This window comes from Phyllobates terribilis, unplaced genomic scaffold (genome assembly GCF_046119375.1).
Source record: "Phyllobates terribilis strain yellow unplaced genomic scaffold, ASM4611937v1 Scaffold_3__8_contigs__length_932513732, whole genome shotgun sequence".
Classification (NCBI taxonomy): Eukaryota; Metazoa; Chordata; class Amphibia; order Anura; family Dendrobatidae; genus Phyllobates; species Phyllobates terribilis.
The window spans coordinates 783331740-783351899 of NW_027362763.1; the positions used below are offsets into that span (position 1 = coordinate 783331740).

The 20160-nt window shown below is 45.6% G+C and overlaps 1 protein-coding gene across 50 annotated transcripts in view; it reads right to left on the reverse strand.

Moving 5' to 3' along the window:
* LOC141257608 (protocadherin Fat 4-like) overlaps window positions 1-20160 on the reverse strand; it is a 468540-nt gene that overhangs the window by 332650 nt on the left and 115730 nt on the right. For all 50 annotated transcript variants that reach the window (XM_073672347.1, XM_073672333.1, XM_073672313.1 and 47 more), the window contains 2 exons: window positions 10957-11097; window positions 2946-3162 (listed from right to left, as the gene is read on the reverse strand). In XM_073672347.1, coding sequence (XP_073528448.1) covers window positions 2946-3162; window positions 10957-11097 — 358 coding nt within the window. The remainder of the gene's footprint in view (window positions 1-2945; window positions 3163-10956; window positions 11098-20160) is intronic.

The window sequence follows — 20160 nt, forward strand, 5'->3', positions numbered from 1 at the left end:
AAAAATATTTTTTAGTATCGCTTTATTCTGAGAGCTATAACTTTTTTATTTTTCGGCTGATGGAGCTGTATCGTGGCTTGTTTTTTGCGGGACGAGATGATGTTTTCAGCGGTATCATTTTTATTTATATGCGTCTTTTTGATCGCGTGTTATTCCACTTTTTGTTTGGCGGTATGGTGATAAAGCATTGTTTTTTGCTTGGGTTTTTTTTTTTTTTTTTTACCGTGTTCACTGAAGGGGTTAACTAGTGGGACAGTTTTATAGGTCAGGTTGTTCCGGACGCGGCGATACCAAATATGTGTACTTTTATTGTTTTTTTTTTATTTTTTTAATAATAATATTTATTGATGGGTACATTATATTTTTATTTTTGGTGTATTATTTTTTTTATTTTTTTAGAAAATTTTTGCACATTTTTTTTTTTTTTTCCACTTTCACACAGTTTATACACTTTATTACTTTGTCCCACTCTGGAACTTTCACTTTTTTTTTCTGATCGCCTGCATGGCACAGGAATGGAGCACCATCCCTATGCCATGAAGGCTGTCAGAAGTGCACAGTGTGAAGATTGCTTGGAGATGCACTGCACATGTCCAAGCAATCTTCCTGCTCTCTGGTGACCCGGATGTTGTCATGACGACATCGGGTCGTCATGGCAACACCCGGGAAGCCTTTGCAGACTGCGCTGGAGGCCGGAAGAGGAGGTGAGTATCGCCGATCACCTCCCCTTGCCCCCGCAATGCCGCGATCGACTTCGATCGCAGCATCGCGGGGGTTAATGTGCTGGGAGCGGTGCAGGACCGCTCCCTGCACATAGTACCGGGTGTCAGCTGTGACAATCAGCTGACACCCGGTGGCGATCGCGCCCGCACAGCCTGTGTGAGCGCGCGATCGCGATGACGTACTAATACGGGTCTGGCTCTTAAGTCCCAGGGCACAGACGCGTATTAGTACGTCAGATGTTATTAAGGGGTTAATGACAGCCCAGTGTATGAAATCCAATTGGAAACGGGAGACAAGAAAACCAGAATAGTCCATCAGAATTTACTGCTACCATGTGATTATCTCCCACCACAACAAGATTTCCCAGAAGCAGACCGACATCGTCCGAGATCGACTAAGGGACCACCACAGACTGAAGCTCCGGAGGTGGATAGTGATTTTGAAAGTTCCAATGGAGAACACACTGTTGTATTTCTCGGACCGGTAAGGAGAGGGATAAGCCATCCTCAGGAGAGTGAACTAAGTCCTGAGGCTCCAGAGTTTGTACCAAGGAGTACAGATGAATTCCAATTCAGATCTGATGATCGAACACTGGCCCCTGAAGAGACCGATCGACACTCAGGAGGAACGGAGTCACCAGACCATGCGGAAACAAGCGACTCAGGTACAGGAACTTACAGAGGCATCTCCAAGAGCATCTGAGGAAGAAAGGGAAATGAGTGCGGTGGAAGAAACTTCTGTGAACAAAGAACCCGTGGTCTCTGAGCAACAACCCACCAGGAGGATGTCGACTCGAGAAATGAGGAGGCCTGTGATGCTGACGTATGAGACACTTGGTGAACCGAGTCAAGTGCCAAGGAATGTCGACTGGAAATAGGTATCTCTGCCTGTGGACCAGGTAAGCCCACTTGAGTGGTATTCACCACCGAGAGGCAGCATGGAAAATGTTGCCTGGTGGAAAGACTTGTTTTCATGCTTTTATTTTCCTTAAAAGACTTTGTAGAATCAAAGAACTGTAAAAGTATAGAGAGAGAGAACTGGTTGAAGACATACGAAAAGCTCCAGCTGAAGAGATTCTGATTGTTTTATTTGTGTTAATTGTTTATTTCTTACAGGCATCGTACAAGAAAAAGGTCATAAGATTAGGTTGTTATCAATGTTTATGAACGTTATACCAATTTCAGAATGCCAATTTGCATATAAAGTTTTCCAACTTTCACCACTGTCTCAGAATTGGTCAGATTGACCAATTAAGACAAATGTTGAGGACGACATTCAAAAAGGAGGGAAGAGTGTGACATGCAGAAGTAGTGCTGTTGCTTTAAAAGCATTCAGCAACTATTAGAAGTAACAGAAGCACATGAGACAGGAAGTGTTGTGCTCCAGAAGCATCCAGCAACTAGAGGGGTTAACACAGTCACAGGAGAAGGGAAATGTTTTAGCAGAGCCCCAGGAAGATTGTGGGGAAGTTGTTTACTGTCTGGTTGGAGCCAAAGAGAAAGGTGGTGTGTGTGTTCTGTATCTCACAGAAGCGCCCCTGCAAGTGAAAAGGATTCAAGTCAGCAGTGAAGCTAAGCACAGGTCAGGTAGAGTTCCTGAACTAACAGGGCAGAGTATTGTCAGGCATAAAGATAAGAACTGGAAAAAATGATGTCACAGGGTTCATCTCCCTCAGCAAACCCTCACCCCGCTCCATCTCACTGTGCTGTAAAGAATGCTGTATTCATTAATGTGCCTTTGCATTAGAACTGTGCTGTCCTGTACTACTGGGAAGACTGTGAATTGCTGTGCTGCTAAGGAAACTGTACTGTTTGTCACTGGAGCCTGTTGCTCATAAGACTTAACTTGCACTGGCTGAGCGGCTTCTTATTAAATGCTACTGTTCTACCATTTATGAGGACTCTTGTCAAGTGTGTCTGGTCAGCAAGTAAAACAACCTATGTGTCTATGCCTGAGGGTCAATACTCCTGTGTGCCTGAGAGAAGCTGCAGCACATGGTCTATGGTGACCCTGAGTAACGGTTCCCCCATGATTCCAAAGAATTCATGTAACCAGTCTTGCCCTATCTGAACCTAGCAGCGTGCGTGTGACACAAGTATTAACACAGGTTTAGTGAATAAAATCATTAACATGAGTGCTACTTTAATTAGGTTCCTTTTAACAAATATCCTGAGTTTTTGGTTTGTTAATAAGATGTGATTGTAAGAAATGAATAGACTTACCTATGACAGTGGCTGTGCTATGGGGCTGATGGTTTCCTGGGTTGTATGCAATTACGTGCAAGATGTGCTCTGCGCTTGCCTCAAAGTCTAACGGTTGTAGGTTGGATATACTACCAGATTCTTCTCCAATGTAAAACAAGTTAGAGATCTCCATAAAGGAATACAAGACTATAGCGTTGGGTCCAGAGTCTCTATCCTTCGCAGAAACATTTAACAACTAAAAGAAATAGCAATTATTGGCACATAGAAATATTTTTGTGGTTGAACATACAAGTGCATCTCACTAAATTAGAATATCATCAAAAAGTTAATTTATTTCAGTTCTTCAATACAAAAAGTGAAACTCATGTTATATAGAGTCATTACAAACAGAGTGATCTATTTCAAGTGTTTAATTCATTTAATGTTGATGATTATGGCTTACAGCCAATGAAAACGCAAAAGTCATTATCTCAGTAAATTAGAATACTTTATAACACCAGCTTGAAAAATTATTTTAAAATCCAAAATGTTGACCTACTGAAATGTATGTTCAGTAAATGCACTCAATACTTGGTCGGGGCTCCTTTTGCATCAATTACTGCATCAATGTGGCGTGGCATGGAGGTATTCAGCCTGTGGCACTGCTGAGGTGTTATGGAAGCCCAGGTTGCTTTGATGGCAGCCTTCAGCTCTTCTGCATTGTTGGGTCTGGTGTCTCTCATCTTCCTCTTGACAATACCCCATAGATTCTCTATGGGGTTAAGGTCAGGTGAGTTTGCTGGCCAATCAAGCACAGTGATACTTTTGATTTTAAACCAGGTATTGGTACATTTGGCTGTGTGGACTGGTGCCAAGAATGAAATTTCCATCTACAAAAAAGCTTGTCGGCAGAGGGAAGCATGAAGTGCTCTAAAATTTCCTGGTTGACGGCTGCACTGACTTTGTTCTTGATAAAACACAGTGGACCTACACCAGCAGATGACATGGCTCCCCAAACCATCACTGATTGTGGAAACTTCACACTAGACCTCAAGTAGCTTGGATTGTGGGCCTTTTACTCTTCCTCCAGACTCTGGGACCTTGATTTCCAAATGAAAATTGGAACTCTGGGACCTCGTGGAGTGTGTCAATGACTGCCTTCTGGACATCTGTCAAATCAGCAGTCTTCCTCATGATTGTGGAGCCTACTGAAACAGACTAAGGGACCTTTTTAAATGCCTAGGAAGCCTTTGCATGTGTGTTTTGTTAATACTTTAATATACTGAGATAATTACTTTTGTGTTTTCATTGGCCGTAAGCCATAATCATAAACATTAATAGAAATAAACACTTGAAATAGATCACTCTGTTTATAATGACTCTAATCTAATATATGAGTTTCACTTTTTGTGTTGAAGAACTGAAATAAATTAACTTTTTGATGATATTCTAATTTAGTGAGATCTACCTGTAGAATGTAATCTCTCTCACACACATGCACACAAACACAGATACAGTGGGGAAAATAAGTATTTGATACACTGCCGATTTTCCAACATACAAATAATGGAGAGGTCTGTAATTTTTATTGTAGGTACACTTCAACTATGAGAGACAGAATATAAAAAAAAATCCAGAAAATCACATTGTATGATTTTTACATAATTAATTAGCACTTTATTGCATGGAATAAGTATTTGACGCAATAGAAAAGCAGAACTTAATATTTGGTACAGAAACCTTTGTTTGCAATTACTGAGTTCACATGTTTTCTGTAGTTCTTGACCAAGTATGCACACACTGCAGCAGGTATTTTGGCCCACTCCTCCATATAGATCTTCTCCAGATCTTTCAGGTTTCAGGGCTGTAGCTGGGCAGCATTGAGTTTCAGCTCCCTCCAAAGATTTTCTATTGGGTTCAATTTTAGAGACTTGCTAAGCCACTCCAAGACCTTGAAATGCTTCTTACAGAGCCACCTTGAAATGCTTCTTACAAATCCACTCCTTAGCTGTCCTGGCTGTGTGTTTCGGGTCATTGTGATACTGGAAGACCCAATCTTCAATGCTCTTACTAAGGGAAGGTGGTTTTTGGCTAAAATCTTGCGACACACAACTCCCTTCAATATGGAACAGTCATCCTGTCCTCTTTGGAGAAAAGCACGCCCAAAATATAATTTTTTTCCCACCATGCTTCATGGTTGGGATGGTGTTCTTGGGGTTGTACTCACCCTTCTTCTTCCTCCAAACATGGCAAGTGGAGTTGATACCAAAAAGTTCTATTTTGGTCTCATCTGACCACATGACCATCTCCCATGCCTTCTCTGGATCATCCAGATGGTCATTGATGAACTTCAAATGGGCCTCGACATGTGCTGACGTGAGCAGGGGGACCTTGCATACCCTGCAGGATTTTAATCCATGACGGCATAGTGTGTTACTAGCAGTAATGTTTGAGACTGTGGTCCCAGCTCTATCCAGGTCATTGATCAGGTCCTCCCATGTATTTCTGGCCTCATTCATGACCTTTCTCAGAATCATTCTTACCCTACGATGAAAGATCTTGCATGGAGCCCCAGACCGAGGAAGATTGACAGTCATCTTGTGTTTCTTCCATTTTCTAATAATTGCGCCAACAGTTGTTGCCTTCTCAACAAGCTGCTTACCTATTGTCCTGTAGCCCTTCCCAGCTTTGTGTAGATCTACAATTTTGTTCCTGGTGTCCTAAGACAGCTCTTTGGTCTTGGCCATGGTGGAGAGGTTGGAGTGAGATTGATTGTGTGGACAGGTGTCATTTATATAGGTAATGTGTTCAAACAGGTGCAATTAATGCAAGTAATGACTTGAGTGCAGAGGGCTTCTTAAAGAAATACTAACAGGTCTGTGAGAGCCAGAGTTCTTCTGCTGGTTGGTAGGTGATCAAATAGTTGTGTCATGCAATGAAATGCAATTTAATTATTTAAAAATCATACAATGTGATTTTCTGTTTTTACTTTTAGATTCTGTCTCTCACAGTTGAAGTTTACCGACGATAATGTGGCGCCCCTGAGGGTTCGACCATCACAGGGATGCTGCACTTCTCTAATGGAGTGTAGTGTTCCTCCTCTGAGGTAAGAACAGTGTAATAGTCGTGACCCAACTTTTGCATCCAACACCACATTTCTCCACCAGAGGGGGCTAGTATGCACTAGGTGCTGCCCTCCTGGTTACAGGGAGACTGGGGAACCAAGAGAGAGGGGAACCAGTTAGTGGGTGAGGGTGGAGGACTTACAAGTTAGTTACACTTCAAATTTGATATTTAATAAAAAGCCATCTTGGGTTTTGGTTTTTGACTGTTCTTTGATCGCTCTTTGACTGTCTTTATGCTGTCAATTGCTGAGTGTACTGTGATCTCCCACCCTAACGCGGATCCTGTGTGGGCCCGCATCGGATGGAGACACAGCCCTCGTGCCCCGGCCTTGGGATGAGGGGTAGGTTGTAGACAAGGAATGTCTCGACCCGGTCAAGGACCAGGACCAAGAAGGCCCGGAGCTTAAGAGTGTGGCTCCATAGCAAATGGATCCTGGGGAGGATGCAGACGGAGCGGTGTACGCCACCTGTCCTCACCACCTGATATATTCAGAGGGAGTCCGGCTGCAAGAGGGGTACCGGCCCCAGACACCAGACCTTGTTACTCCATGTCCTCGTCTGGAAAGCCCAGTAGGTCCTGAGGATCCCACTGGGTATCAGACGGAGCGGAGTTGCCACCCATGCTCTTGTTCTGAGAGGAGCTCAGAGGGAGACCCGGCCTATTTGCACACATGGACAGGAACACTCTGGTGTAGGGTCCCGACTGAACGCTGGACTTACTCGGAGGTTGTTGGACCCCCGTCACTGGTGACCGCAGGACTCCGCGGGGAGCAGGGAGTCGCTTTCCTTCTGCCAACTCTAAAGTGAGTAAAGCCTTGGAAGTTCACCCCTATGGCCTCCGGACTGTTTATTCTGCGCCACACCGCGCGACGCGGCGCCCGTACTCCTCTGCTACTACCCCCATCCTCCTGCCTCTCCGCCCTGAGGCCCTGCTCCGCCTGTGGGGAGTAGTAATAACTTTGGCCGCCGTAACACCATGCCTCAGCGGACTGCAGCGGCGCTGGTGGCCTTCACCAGGTGCCACAGGTGACATGGTCATAAATCAGCCACTCAACCCGGATAAGCCCACACCATCTTTTTAATGTGACGGCCCTGAGCACGGGTCGGGTCCGGGCCATGGCTGCACCCTATCTCTCCATCACAGGACCCGACTCCGAGTCCCCCATCTCCCAGGGTAAACAAAAGGGCTTCCGAGAAGAGGCGTCACAAACTGGCGTAGTTGGCAGGATAGCGTGCCCGCAGCAAAGGAAGGAATTACCCATTGCTACCGGGTACTGTGTGCCTTACACCTTGAACTTTCGTTTTACACCTAAAATGGTGCCCTCCCAAGAAGAACAGGCGCCATAATGCTGTGAAAAGACGGTCTTCAAACACCTCTCATCGTGGGATGGGCTCCCGCTTGGCGCCAAAAATGTGGACTGCCCCTTCCATCAGAGACTGTCTGCAGGGTAATGCCCATCAAACCGGATGGGCTGAGCGAAGGCGGGCCTGTCAGCATGCCGCCCAGGAACCGCCCCGAAAGAGGAGGAAGAAGAAAAGCAACAAGGTGCGGCCATTGCAGTTGGAGGTTGGCATACTTCAGAGGCAGACATGGACACTTCTGGAGCGCAACCCACCGAACCTTCTGAACCCGGTTCAGGCCCTTCACCCGGCAGGGAGCGAGGCAGCAGTGTTCTCACGGCGGGAGATTTTGAATTTCTCCAGCAGGAAGCCCCGGGTCTCTTGCGGAGACAGAGAGATGCCCAGGAGGCGGCGATGGCTGCGTGGCGGGAAGAGATGTTGCTACGTATCCGGGCCCGCCGCCAAGGAGTTGAAGTCCCAGGACAAGGAGACGCGGTGACAGAGGTCGTGAGCTGCCCAGCGGCGGGTGAGTGTACTACCCCTGCCCCGGCTGCAGAGCCTACCGTCCCTATCCTGGACCTCATGGCCGAATACCTAATACCCCACACGGCCACCTGGGAGCAGGTCTTGGCTACGGAGCTGCAAGCGGCAGCTATAGGTGGGGACCTGCGATGCCGCCCTAATCCGTAACCCGAAGTGCCTGAAGCTGCAGAGGTGTCCACCGGCTCCAACCCGGATTGGTCCGCGCCTGTAGAGGACCCGCAGCAACCCTTGATGACACCGTTACCCGCACCAGCAGTAACCTGGCCGGAGGCTGAGGAGTGGGCCTGGGACAACCAGGGGGGGACCTGATGGGCTTTCCCTGGGAGACCCGGGCTGAAGCGCACAGGAGGAGCCAGTGGTGCAGGGACCAAATATTCCAGCTCGCTCGGGAGCAACGTCAACGGGAGCTCCGCTGCGAACGCCTCGAGGTACGGGCCAAAGCTGCGAAATCCCGGGCTCGTCAGGAAGAGGCCACCCGTCCCAGTCCCCGAGTGGAAGGGCAAGTCTTCCGCTTCCACCATGAGGCGGGGTGGGGGTTCATTAGAAGTCCCCAGTACCAGGACGACGTCTTTGTCAGCCGGCGGGACGTCGAGCCGCGTTTGAAGAAAGGACACCCTGGCCGGAACCTCTTCCCGGGCGATATAGTGACCTTTTCTCGCCACCAGGGGATGCTGGGGTGGTACGCCCTGGATGTCCACAAAGTGTCCGGGAGCGACGCCCCCTCGCGCTCGGCATCAGGGGACCGGTTAGCCTCCATAGGGAGGAACAAGCCTTTTCCCAGGAGGGAACCCGAGGTTTAAGCACCCCCGGCTGTTGCAGTTTGTTTACAAGTTAATATGTTAACCTTTTTATTTTTCTTACCTTATAATCCCGGTTACTAGAGACATGCGTCCCTGCAGACTGGCAGCAGACAGACTCTTTCCCTTGTATATAGTTTGCATCTCTTTAGGTACTCCATATTGGTTTTATACAAAACCGCGGACATTTCTACCTCAAGACCTCAGAAGGAAAACCTGTCAGGGTGGCTCTCTGGGAGGTCCAACTCGGGATCTTCATGCCCTGCAGCCACCCCAGGGCCCACGTTGAGGGTTTGGGACAGGTCCCTCATACTTCTGAACTGACTCTGCGTCTTTGCACCTTAACCTGTCTGTTTGCACAAAATGTCTCTGGAAAATGCTAGCACTTTTATAATTTTAGAATTTTATACTTTTGTATTTTTGTACTGTATAACCTGTTTTGCAACATTTAAGAAGATGTGCCTCCCATAAAGGGAAGATGGTTTTGTTATATAAAAAGAAAATTTCCTGGGTGTTACTCTTTTGCAGCCCGCGGACTTGCTGTGTTTCACCAGGGGGGAATGTGGCGCCCCTGAGGGTTCGACTGCCACAGGGATGCTGCACTTCTCTAATGGAGTGTAGTGTTCCTCCACTGAGGTAAGAACAGTGTAATAGTCGTGACCCAACCTTTGCATCCAACACCACATTTCTCCACCAGAGGGGGCTAGTATGCACTAGGTGCTGCCCTCCTGGTTACAGGGAGACTGGGGAACCAAGAGAGAGGGGAACCAGTTAGTGGGTGAGAGTGGAGGACTTACTAGTTAGTTACACTTCAAATTTGATATTTAATAAAAAGCCATCTTGGGTTTTGGTCTTTGACTGTTCTTTGATCGCTCTTTGACTGTCTTTATGCTGTCAATTCCTGAGTGTACTGTGATCTCCCACCCTAACGCGGATCCTGTGTGGGCCCGCATCGGATGGAGACTCAGCCCTCGTGCCCCGGCCTTGGGACGAGGGGTAGGTTGTAGACAAGGAATGTCTCGACCCGGTCAAGGACCAGGACCAAGAAGGCCCGGAGCTTAAGAGTGTGGCTCCATAGCAAATGGATCCCGGGGAGGATGCAGACGGAGCGGTGTACGCCACCTGTCCTCACCATCTGATATATTCAGAGGGAGTCCGGCTGCAAGAGGGGTCCCCCATCTCCCAGGGTAAACAAAAGGGCTTCCGAGAAGAGGCATCACAATAAAAATTACAGACCTCTCATTCTTTGTAGGTGGGAAAACTTTCCAAATCGTCAGTGTATCAAGGTTATGCTGTGGGGTGGCATAACGTATGGTAGCTGAACCTGCCTAGCCTTCATTCCAGGTACACTAACATCTTGCTGCTACTTTGATTTGGTCATGAAGCAAGTGGTACAGCCATTTCTCCAAAGTGTCGGAGAAGCAGATTTCTCATGTTAGTGTGAGCAGCCTACGTGGCCTAAACACGCTATCATGATCTGCTGTGTTTCCAGATTTATTCACCATTGAGCACATCTGGGACGTCAATGAGCAGCAATTGCAAATGGAACTGCCAGCAGCGAATCATGATGGCAGAACATTCCTCAGAGAAACATAAATAACCTAATTGAAAGGATGCCAAGGTGTATAAGTTCATGTATTACTGCACATGGCTCTCACACTTGATACTGAAGTCAAGATGTATTGAAAATTTTGTCTATCCATCCTGTGATTTCCATAATTCTATGATTTTTCCTTCTTGGTGTTGCAATCTCAATGTTGAGGAGTGTATCAATTTTTCTATAGACATTTTCACACATTCAATAATTTTGTAGGATTATAGTCAGGTGTATGAGTATTAATTAAACCAAACAGGTGAAAATGATCATTCTTACTAACTTGAAACTGGAACAGCTATGCAGGAGGCTTAAATAATTGGTGAGAACCAGCCAAATTCTGCTACAAATATGATGCTGATGATAATGTTTGGGACAACCTGCCAAAGTTCCTTCAAAAACTGTGTGCAAGTGAACCTAGAAAAATTGATGCTTTGATACTGTTTTGAAGGCAATGGGCGGTCACACCAAACAATCTTTTGATTTAGATTTTACTTTTGTTCCTTCATTTTGCTAATTGATAAAAAAAAATTATTAACATTTCTGTTTTTTAAAAGCATATTTACTTTGCAGCATTTTCTCCACATCTGTCTAAAACTTTTGCACAGTTCTGTAGGCATGTTAATAATGTATGTACTGGGTATCATTACCACATGAGGAGGTGTGTTCTCTTTTACTGTAATGTTGTATAGATTCCTTAAGGGGAAGGTAGGACTGTTATCATTAACATCCTGAACAGTCACGTGGATCAGAGCTGAAGAAGATAATGGGGGGGTGCCAGCATCTCGAGCCTGCAAAACAGAACAACTTACATAATATCCTTTGTGGTTCTTGTATATATTTTCACATTTTATTTTGCATGAATAAACTCTTCATGCTTTTTTATGTTATAATCCCCCCCCCTATACATTTCTAAGTTGTACATTACATGGATACAAGAGGATTATCTTCAGTGGGTGCCGGGGTCAATATTTTATTTAATTTAATTGACACAAAATTTCAAGATTTAAAAATATGATAGTGTTATTATTTATATTTGGAGAAAAGGATAAATCCCATGTAACCCCTTCACGCTGCGGCCATTTTTTGTGCTTTTGTTTTTTGCCCCCCCCCCACCCCTTTCTTCCCAGACGTTTTTATTTTTTGGTCAATATGGCCGTGTAAGGGCTTGTTTTTGCGGGACGAATTGTACTTTTGAACGACACCATTGGTTTTACCATATTGTGTACTGGAAAAAGGGAAAAAAAATCAAAGTGTTGCGAAATTGCAAAAAATGCACTTCCACAATTGTTTTTTTTTCTTTTTTTTTTACCATGTTAAGTACATGCATAAAATGACCTTCCATTATGATTCTCCAGGTCATTATGAGGTTGAAGATACCAAACATCTATAGGTTCTAATTTATTTAAGTGGTGAAAAAAAAATCCAAAGTTTGTTTACAAAAAAAAAAAATGGCACCATTTTCCGAGACCCATAGCGTCTCCATTGATCGGGATCTATGGCCGAGTGAGGGCTTATTTTTTGCGCGCCAAGCTGACTTTTTTATTGATACCATTTTGGGATAGATACGATGTTTTGGTCAACCTGTTATTGCATTTTATTGCAATGTTGCGGCAACCAAAAAAACGTAATTCTGGCGTTTTGATTTTTTTTCTCGTTACACCGTTTACCGATCGGATTAATTCTTTTTATATATTGATAGATAGGTGTGTATTTGATTTTTTTTATTATTTTATTTTGAATAGGGCGAAAGGGGGGAGATTTTAACTATTATATATTTTTTTAATACTTTTTTTTCTACTTTTTACTTGCTTCAATAGTCTCCATGGGAGACTTCAAGCTGTGATCATCTGATCACTTGTGTTACACATAGCAGAGCTTCAGGCTATGTGTAACAAGAATGCTAATCTGCTATGAACACCGACTGCTGGGCGGCGCTCATAGCAGATCGGCTATGAAACCAAAGGGGTCTCCAGCAGACCCTGGGTTGTCATGCCAACCCATCAGCGGCCTGTGATCATGTGATGGGCGCACTGTTGGGCGTGATTTGTGATGCACTTCCAGTCTGGCCATGTTAAATGCCGTTGTTACAGATTGACAGCGGCATTTATCATATTAACAGCTGCGGGTGGATCATAATTCCACCCGCGGCTGATAGCGGCACAGATCAGCTGTCATGTGCTGGAAAAGATGCGGGCTCATCACCGGAGCCCACACCAAAGGGAAAGACCCGACATGCGCCATATATCTGCGGAGCATTTCGTGAATTGGTTGATTCATCCACAAATTGTTTGGCCTCCATAAAATTCCCCTTCTATATGAAAAACAAATCATCAATATAACATTTGTAATAAACTATAGTATTTACAAATGGGGAGACCTTAATGTTTTGGGACTTGAACACACCCATGAATAAATTTGCATAACTGGATTCGACTTACGCACCCATTGTAGTCCCCTGTATTTGATGATACAGCACTCCTAAAAACTCAAACATATTATTTGTGAGAATGAAATACAGGCAGCATGGTGGCTCAGTGGTTAACACTGCAGTCTTTCAGCGCTGGGGTCCTGGGGTCAAATCCCACCAAGTAAAACTTCTCAAAGGAATTTGTATGTTCTCTCCCTGTTTGCGTGGGAAATTGTGCTATATAAGTGAGTATTATAAATAAATAGGTCCTACCAACAAACATTTTTGAATATTTGTTGAGTACTGACACACACACACACACACACACACACACACACACACACCCACACCCACACCCACACACACACCGGTATATTATGTTAATGACTATTGGTAAATGATTTTTGATATATAACTTTCCAATTAAGACAGAATTTTATTTTATAGTGTTTATACAGTATTTTTATGCACTTTCCGATTGGATTGTCTTTACTCCCCGTTTTTTTTGTTCACACTTCCTTATTTCTGGACAGTTAATGTCTGATATAACTTGATATTGATACCCATATCCCCGATGAATATTCCTGATGTTGGAATCAAAACACATTGCATTGTTACTAGGGTTGAGCGAGTATGTTCTGTCCGAGTATACTAGGGCCGAGCTCCGAGTATTTACAGCTGCTCGGTGATATGGTTGAATCGCTCCCGTGTGCATGATTTGCGACTGTTTGACAGCTTTATTACATGTGAGTAATGTGTAAGAAATAGACATTCCTCCTATGTAATAAAGCTGTCAAACAGTTGCAAATCATGCACACGGGAGCGATTCAACCATATCACCGAGCAGCTGTAAATACTCGGAGCTCGGCCCGAGCATACTTGGCGAAAGGGTTAATAGAACATACTCGCTCAACACTAATTGTTACACAATCAAGGAAAGTTTTATACCAATTCAAGTATTTATGATTCAGTCCTCCGCATGAATATCCCGCCCTAGAGCCCACTACCGATAACTCTCTTCTATCCGTGGAATATTACATCCATAATTTATTGGATTCGATTCGTTCGATTGTTGATGCGACAAGTGGGTAAGATTGATTCTGTTATATATCTGCAATGGTGTTGTAACCCAAGTGCAAACGCCACCATGTGAGAAGACCACCTTTCACTTTCATCAATTGTCTGTACCATTATAACATTAGGGAGCACCCTTCAGTGTCTCTCTTTGTTTTTTAATAAATTATACATCAGGCATAGTCAATAATTACACCAATGGCATATCGCTACAATATGCTATCATTGTTCGATACGTTGGGGCAAGAAGACCACTATGACCCCTCTCCCCTCCAATCCCCTGTTTACTAGAATGAAGTGGCAGCAGGGCTAGCAAAGCACCAGGCTATTTAGACTCCTATCAGCTATGCACTGCATGGAGAAAGTCCAGTGGACCCAACAGAAGTGTATCAATGATTTCCTAGTGCTGATGCTACCATATTATAGCAATTTGTCAAAGGTAAAGCAGTTAAACCTCTCCTTATTTGACATTAGTGGCATATCCTGGTGACGCACTATCAATCTCTCCCCTGAGATAACTTCTTTAACCCCTTCACAACCAAGGTCGTGTCCCTGCCTTTGATGCGGGCTCTGAAGCTGAGCCTGCATCTTTTCTCACACATGACAGCTGAGCTGATCTGATCAGCTGTCATGTGCGTCAAACAGCCGCGGGTGGATTAGAGATCCACCCGCGGCTGTTAACTAGTTAAATGCCGCTGTCAATCTAACAGCAGCATTTAACACGCACCGGCAAGAAGCGAGTCACAAGTCCCGCCCGTCAGTGCCCCTGTCATGTTATCGCCGTGTGCCGATGGGTTGTCATGACAGCCGGGGGTCTGAAGAAGACCACCGTGCCTATCATTGTGAATCCCCTATGAACGCTGGCTCATGGTTGGCATTCATAGGAGATCGTGATTTTTGCTATACATAGCAGGGCTAAAGCTCTTCAAGTGTCCTAAGGGACTATTGAAGCCAGTAAAAAAGTGAAAAAAAAAGTTTATTTTGCCCAATGAAAATAAAACAATTAAAAAAAGATAAAAAAATACACATATTTGGTATCGCTGCATTCAGATCTATCAAAATATAAAGTAAATTAATCAGATCGGTAAACGGCGTAATTAGAAACAAATTTGAAACTTCCGAATTATGTTTTTTGGGCCTCTCCAACATTGCAATAAAATGCAATAACGGTCAATCAAAAAATCATATCTACCCCAAAATGATATCAATAAAACCATCAGCTCGGCACGCAAAAAATAAGCCCTCACTCGGCCCCAGATCACAAGAAAATGGAGACGCTACGTGGCTCGGAAAATGGCGACATAAGCTAATTTTTTGTTTTTCTTACAAATTTCTGATTTTTTTTTCTACACTTAAATAAAAAAGAACAGATACATGTTTGATATCTGCGAACTCATACTGACCTGGGGAATCACATTACCAGGTCAGTTTTAGCATTTAGTGAACATGGTAAATAACCCAAAAAATTATTGAATTGCACTTTTTTTGCAATTTCACCGCACTTGGATTTTTCCCTCATTTTCCAGTATGCTATATTGTAAAATCAATGGAGTCATCCAAAAGTACAACTCGTTTTGCAAAAAACAAGCCATCACACGGCCATAATGACGAAAAAATAAAAAAGTTATGACTCTGTGAAGAAGGTGAGCAAAAAACAAAAGCGAAAAAAATGGAAAATCGGAAGGTGATGAAGGGGTTAAGATTTAATCAGCATAACAGATAATTAAAGCAGCTCTGTCATCAGATTTCACAATTAAAACGGCATACTTTATTAGATAGATCTCTTAAATCTGATGAGGCGGGTGTACTTATTTTGAAAATGGTAACAAATTCGCTTTGAAAGGAATATGTCAGCACATTTTTGCTATTTAATTTGAGTGCAGCATGATGTAAGGGCAGAGGGCCTGATTCCATGGATGTGCCATTTACTCAGCAGCTTGCTGCAGTTTCAATACAAGCAGTGTTTTATCAGCAGGAGATTATCACTTGAGGACTAGGTCTCATGTGCAGACCAGTCAAGCTAATCTATGTAACCCTGCCCCCACCACTGATTGACTGCCAATCAGGGTAGTTTAATAAAAACCAGGAAGGATTTGTGGACTTATTCACGCTACTGAATATTGAAGATGCCATTTTCTGAACATTAATTAAACATATGGCTTTAGAGAATAAAGAAATATGTTTAATTAATTTTGTGAAATTGGCATCTTCAATATTCTGCAGCGTGAATAAATCAACAAATCTTTCCTAGTTGTAGTGCCAGTGTATCTGCCTCCCTCTCCCGGCAGAGACGCCGACACCCTCACCGCCGTGGCCCCCGCCGAAGTGTCCCGCTCCTGTGTCCTACTTCCACACTGACGCTGCAAGGGGTACGTGCACAGAATGCAGATCCCCGGGCACTGTGCTTAGGGCGCACACTCCCCAACCTCTTAAAGGGACCACACGCCGTCCTAAAGTGTCCCCGGTCAAAGGCCAGAGGACACTGACTATTTAAAGCATCTCCTCCAACATCGATGTGCCTGTGGAACGTTGTAAGTTTGTTATTTGACACTTTTGTTAGTTCTCAGGTCCCAGTGCATGTATCTCCATTTACTTGCCTACCTATCAGTCGTGCCCGCCTGCCTGTCTACCAACCTTGCCCGCCTGCCTGTCTACCAACCTTGCCCGCCTGCCTGTCTACCAGCCGGGCCCGCCTGCCTGTCTACCAGCCGGGCCCGCCTGCCTGTCTACCAGCCGGGCCCGCCTGCCTGTCCATCAGCCGTGCCAGCCTGCTTGTACATCAGCAGTGCCAGCCTGCGCCTGCCCCCTGTCCCTTGGGGTTCAGCTGCCATCCACCCGAGATCAGTTCCGGAGTAGCATCTGGTCAACCTTCCCCGTCCCTCCTCGGATCACGAAGTCGTCAAGACCCCATACATCCGAGGTCAGATTTGGTGAGGTCCCTAGTTACCCCCCTCCAGGCTCTCCTCACACCATGGCACAATGGTTCCACCACCAGTCCCGTTACAGTTTGCACAGGCTATGGAATCCGCTCGCTCCCAGGCTCCTTCCATCTCTGACCTATACCAGGAGGTCTCTCGCCAGAAACCCAACAGGACACAATCCTCTCCTTTCCGCCTTAATGCGCTGTCAACTCTGGCCGCACCCGCGACTACCCAAGCGGCAACGATTTCGGCGGCATCTCAACCCTCAGGCAGTGCTACACCCGCCTTCGCACCCCGACTGTCTGCTCCTCCACGATATGGCGGGGATCCTGCTCTATGTCGGGGGTTCATAAATCAGTGCTCGCTACACTTTGAGCTCATAGCCCATCAGTTTGCTTCAGAGCAGGCCAAAGTGGCCTTCATCACGTCACATCTCACCGATGAAAATCTGGCGTGACTCAATCCCCTATGGGAGAGAGGGGACCCTCTGATGTCTAACCTTCAGTCTTTCCTGGAAGCCTTCTGGAGGGTTTTTGATGAGCCCAGCTATACGTCCTCAGCGGCCTCTTTCCTCTGACTGCATCAAGGGAACCTAACAGTGGGCCAGTACACTGTATGCTTCCGCACTCTCTTGTCGGAACTCGCCTGGAATAATGAAGCTCTGGTGGCTACCTTCTGGGAGAGCCTTTCTGGGCGAATCAAGGATGAGCTGGCCGCCGGTCGTGACATACCCACCTAACTGGATGACTTAGTGTCTCTGGGCCACACGGATTGACATCAGGTTTCAGGAGCATTCCAAAGAGGCGATTCGTGGGAAAATACCTTTTTGCCCGGCACCTATCTTTCAAAGGCCGGTCTTACAGCAAGCCCCGGCTTCGGCCTCCTCCCCAGAATCTATGCAAGTTGACCAGGTGATGATGGTCAAGCATCGTCAGGAAGCCCATCATGCCGAGGGAAGGTGCTTTGATTGTGGCAGTTCTGAGCATGTAATCCGCTCCTGTCTTGAGAGACAGGGAAACTCCAGAGCCTAGGGTCTGTTGGAGAGGTCACCCTGGGCGAGAATCATTCCTCTCCATCGCTGACACTGCCAGTGTCCATATCCCGTGGCAACACCCATTTTATCGAGTCTGACTGTCTGGACTCCGGGACCTGCGCCGCAGGTAATCTCATCCAACAGGCCGTTGTGGAGCAGTATCAGATCCAAATCCAACATCTCCAGGATCCGTTGGTGGTTTCTTCGGTGGATGGGAGACCCCTTTCAGAGACCATCCTGTTTGCTACTGAGCCCCTGGTACTCCAGGTAGGAATGCTACACTCGGAGAAAATTACCTTCTATGTGCTGTCCGGTCTCTCTCATCCTCTGCTACTAGGTTTTCCATGGCTGCGGAAACACGAACCTGTCTTGAACTGGAGTTCCGGAGAGGTACTCCTTTGGAGTCAGATGTGTCACAAAACCTGCCTGGTTCCCATTCATCCTGCTCGACCTCCGTCTTCTTCATCTAATCTACTTGGCTTGCCGTCACCTTAATGGACGTACGCTGCCATCTCTGACAAAAAGGAAACCATATAGGCTGTATGACTGCCCAATTGATCTCATTCCTGGTGCTTCTCCTCCTCAAGGCCAAATCTACACTCTGTCACAGGCAGAAACCAGTGCCATGTCTGAATAAATAGAAGAAAAACTTGCTAGGGGATTTATCCAGAAATCTATCTCTCCAGTTGGTGCAGGATTCTTCTTCGTCAAGAAGAAGGACGGTTCTCTTCGGCCCTGTATTGACTATAGGGGACTAAATCGAAACTATAAAGAATAAGTACCCTCTGCCTCTCATCTCTGAGTTGTTAGATCGCCTTAAAGGCTCTAGAGTCTTTACAAAACTCAACCTTCGAGGAGCATACAACCTGATCCGAATTCGCCTGGGAGCTGAATAGAAGACGGCATTTAATACTCGAGATGGCCAGTACGAGTATCATGTAATGCTGTTTGGACTCTACAATGCACTAGCAGACTTTCAAGAGCTGGTGAATGACATCTTCTGGGACTTTCTCTACACGTGCGTAGTAGTATACCTGGACGATATCCTGGTGTTCTCTCCTGACCTGCCATCACACCGAAGAGATGTTCGCCAGGTTCTGCAGAGGCTTAGGAAGAACCGTCTGTATACCAAATTCGAAAAGTGTGTTTGAGCAGACTTCTCTTCCATTTTGGGGATACATAATCTCAAGAGACGGGTCTGAAAATGGATCCCGAAAAAGTGTCTGCCGTTCTAAAGTGGCCCTGGTCAGGCAGGTTTCTTGGTTTTGCAAATTATTACCGCCTGTTTATTACCCATTTCTCATCTCGGACTGCTCCTATATCAGCCCTGACTCGCAAAGGGGCCAATCCAAAGGTATGGATTCTTGAGGCCAAAAGTGTTTTCGTGTCTTTAAAACAAACCTTCTCCTCTGCTCCTGTGCTGCATCGTCCTGACAACAATAAGCAGTCCTTCCTGGAGGTGGATGCTTCTTCCTCAGGTCCGGAGCGGTCCTCACCCAGAAGTCCTCATTAAGTCACATGGTGACCTGTGGTTTCTTTTCTAAACTCTTCTCTTCTTCGGAGCGCAATTATTCTATTGGAGATCAAGAACTGCTGGTGATCAAACTGGCGCTGGAGGAGTGGCGATACTGTTATGATCTGCTACAAGCACTAAGGAAAGACAGGAGATCTGTCCCTACAATAGAACTAAGCTGGATCCCTACGATGTAACGGGGAACCTGATCCTGCGATTAGACCCGCTAAAGTCCTCGGCTAGTCTGAACGAAGACCTATAGATGTGAGGAAGGGATCCCTACAAGAACTAGGGACTGGGAGAAAGATGGACACCTCCTAGCAGAAATTGTAGCAGAAATAAGACAAACAAACAACATAGAACATAGAGGTCCGAAGACCTAGCAAAACTGACTGAGAAAGGTAACAGAGCACCAAGCTAGCTCAAGAGTAGAAATTACAATGAAGTCCAGCAAGGCCAGGAGGGCGGAGCAGGATTAAATAGGCAAAAAAGGTCATGTGACCAGCAAGATAGAAAAAAACTAACAGGAGAGTTCTAACAGTACCCCCTCTTCTATGAGGATCCTCCGGATCCCCTAGGCCCAGGCTTATCAGGAAACCTCTTGTGAAACGCTCTGACAAGTGTGGAAGCAGAAACATCATCTGCCCTCACCCATGAGTTATCCTCGGGTCCGAAACCCTTCCAAGCGACGAGATACTGAAAACTCCCTCTATACCGTCTAGAATTTAGGATGCGGGAAATTTCGTATTCCCCGTCCGACACATAAGCTCTTTTCAACAGAGAAACATGAAACACCGGATTAATCTTCCAGGAGGTAGGAACCTCCAACCTAACAGCAGATTGGTTAACTACCTGAAGCACCTTAAAGGGACCTACAAACTTGGGACCCAATTTTTTAGAAGG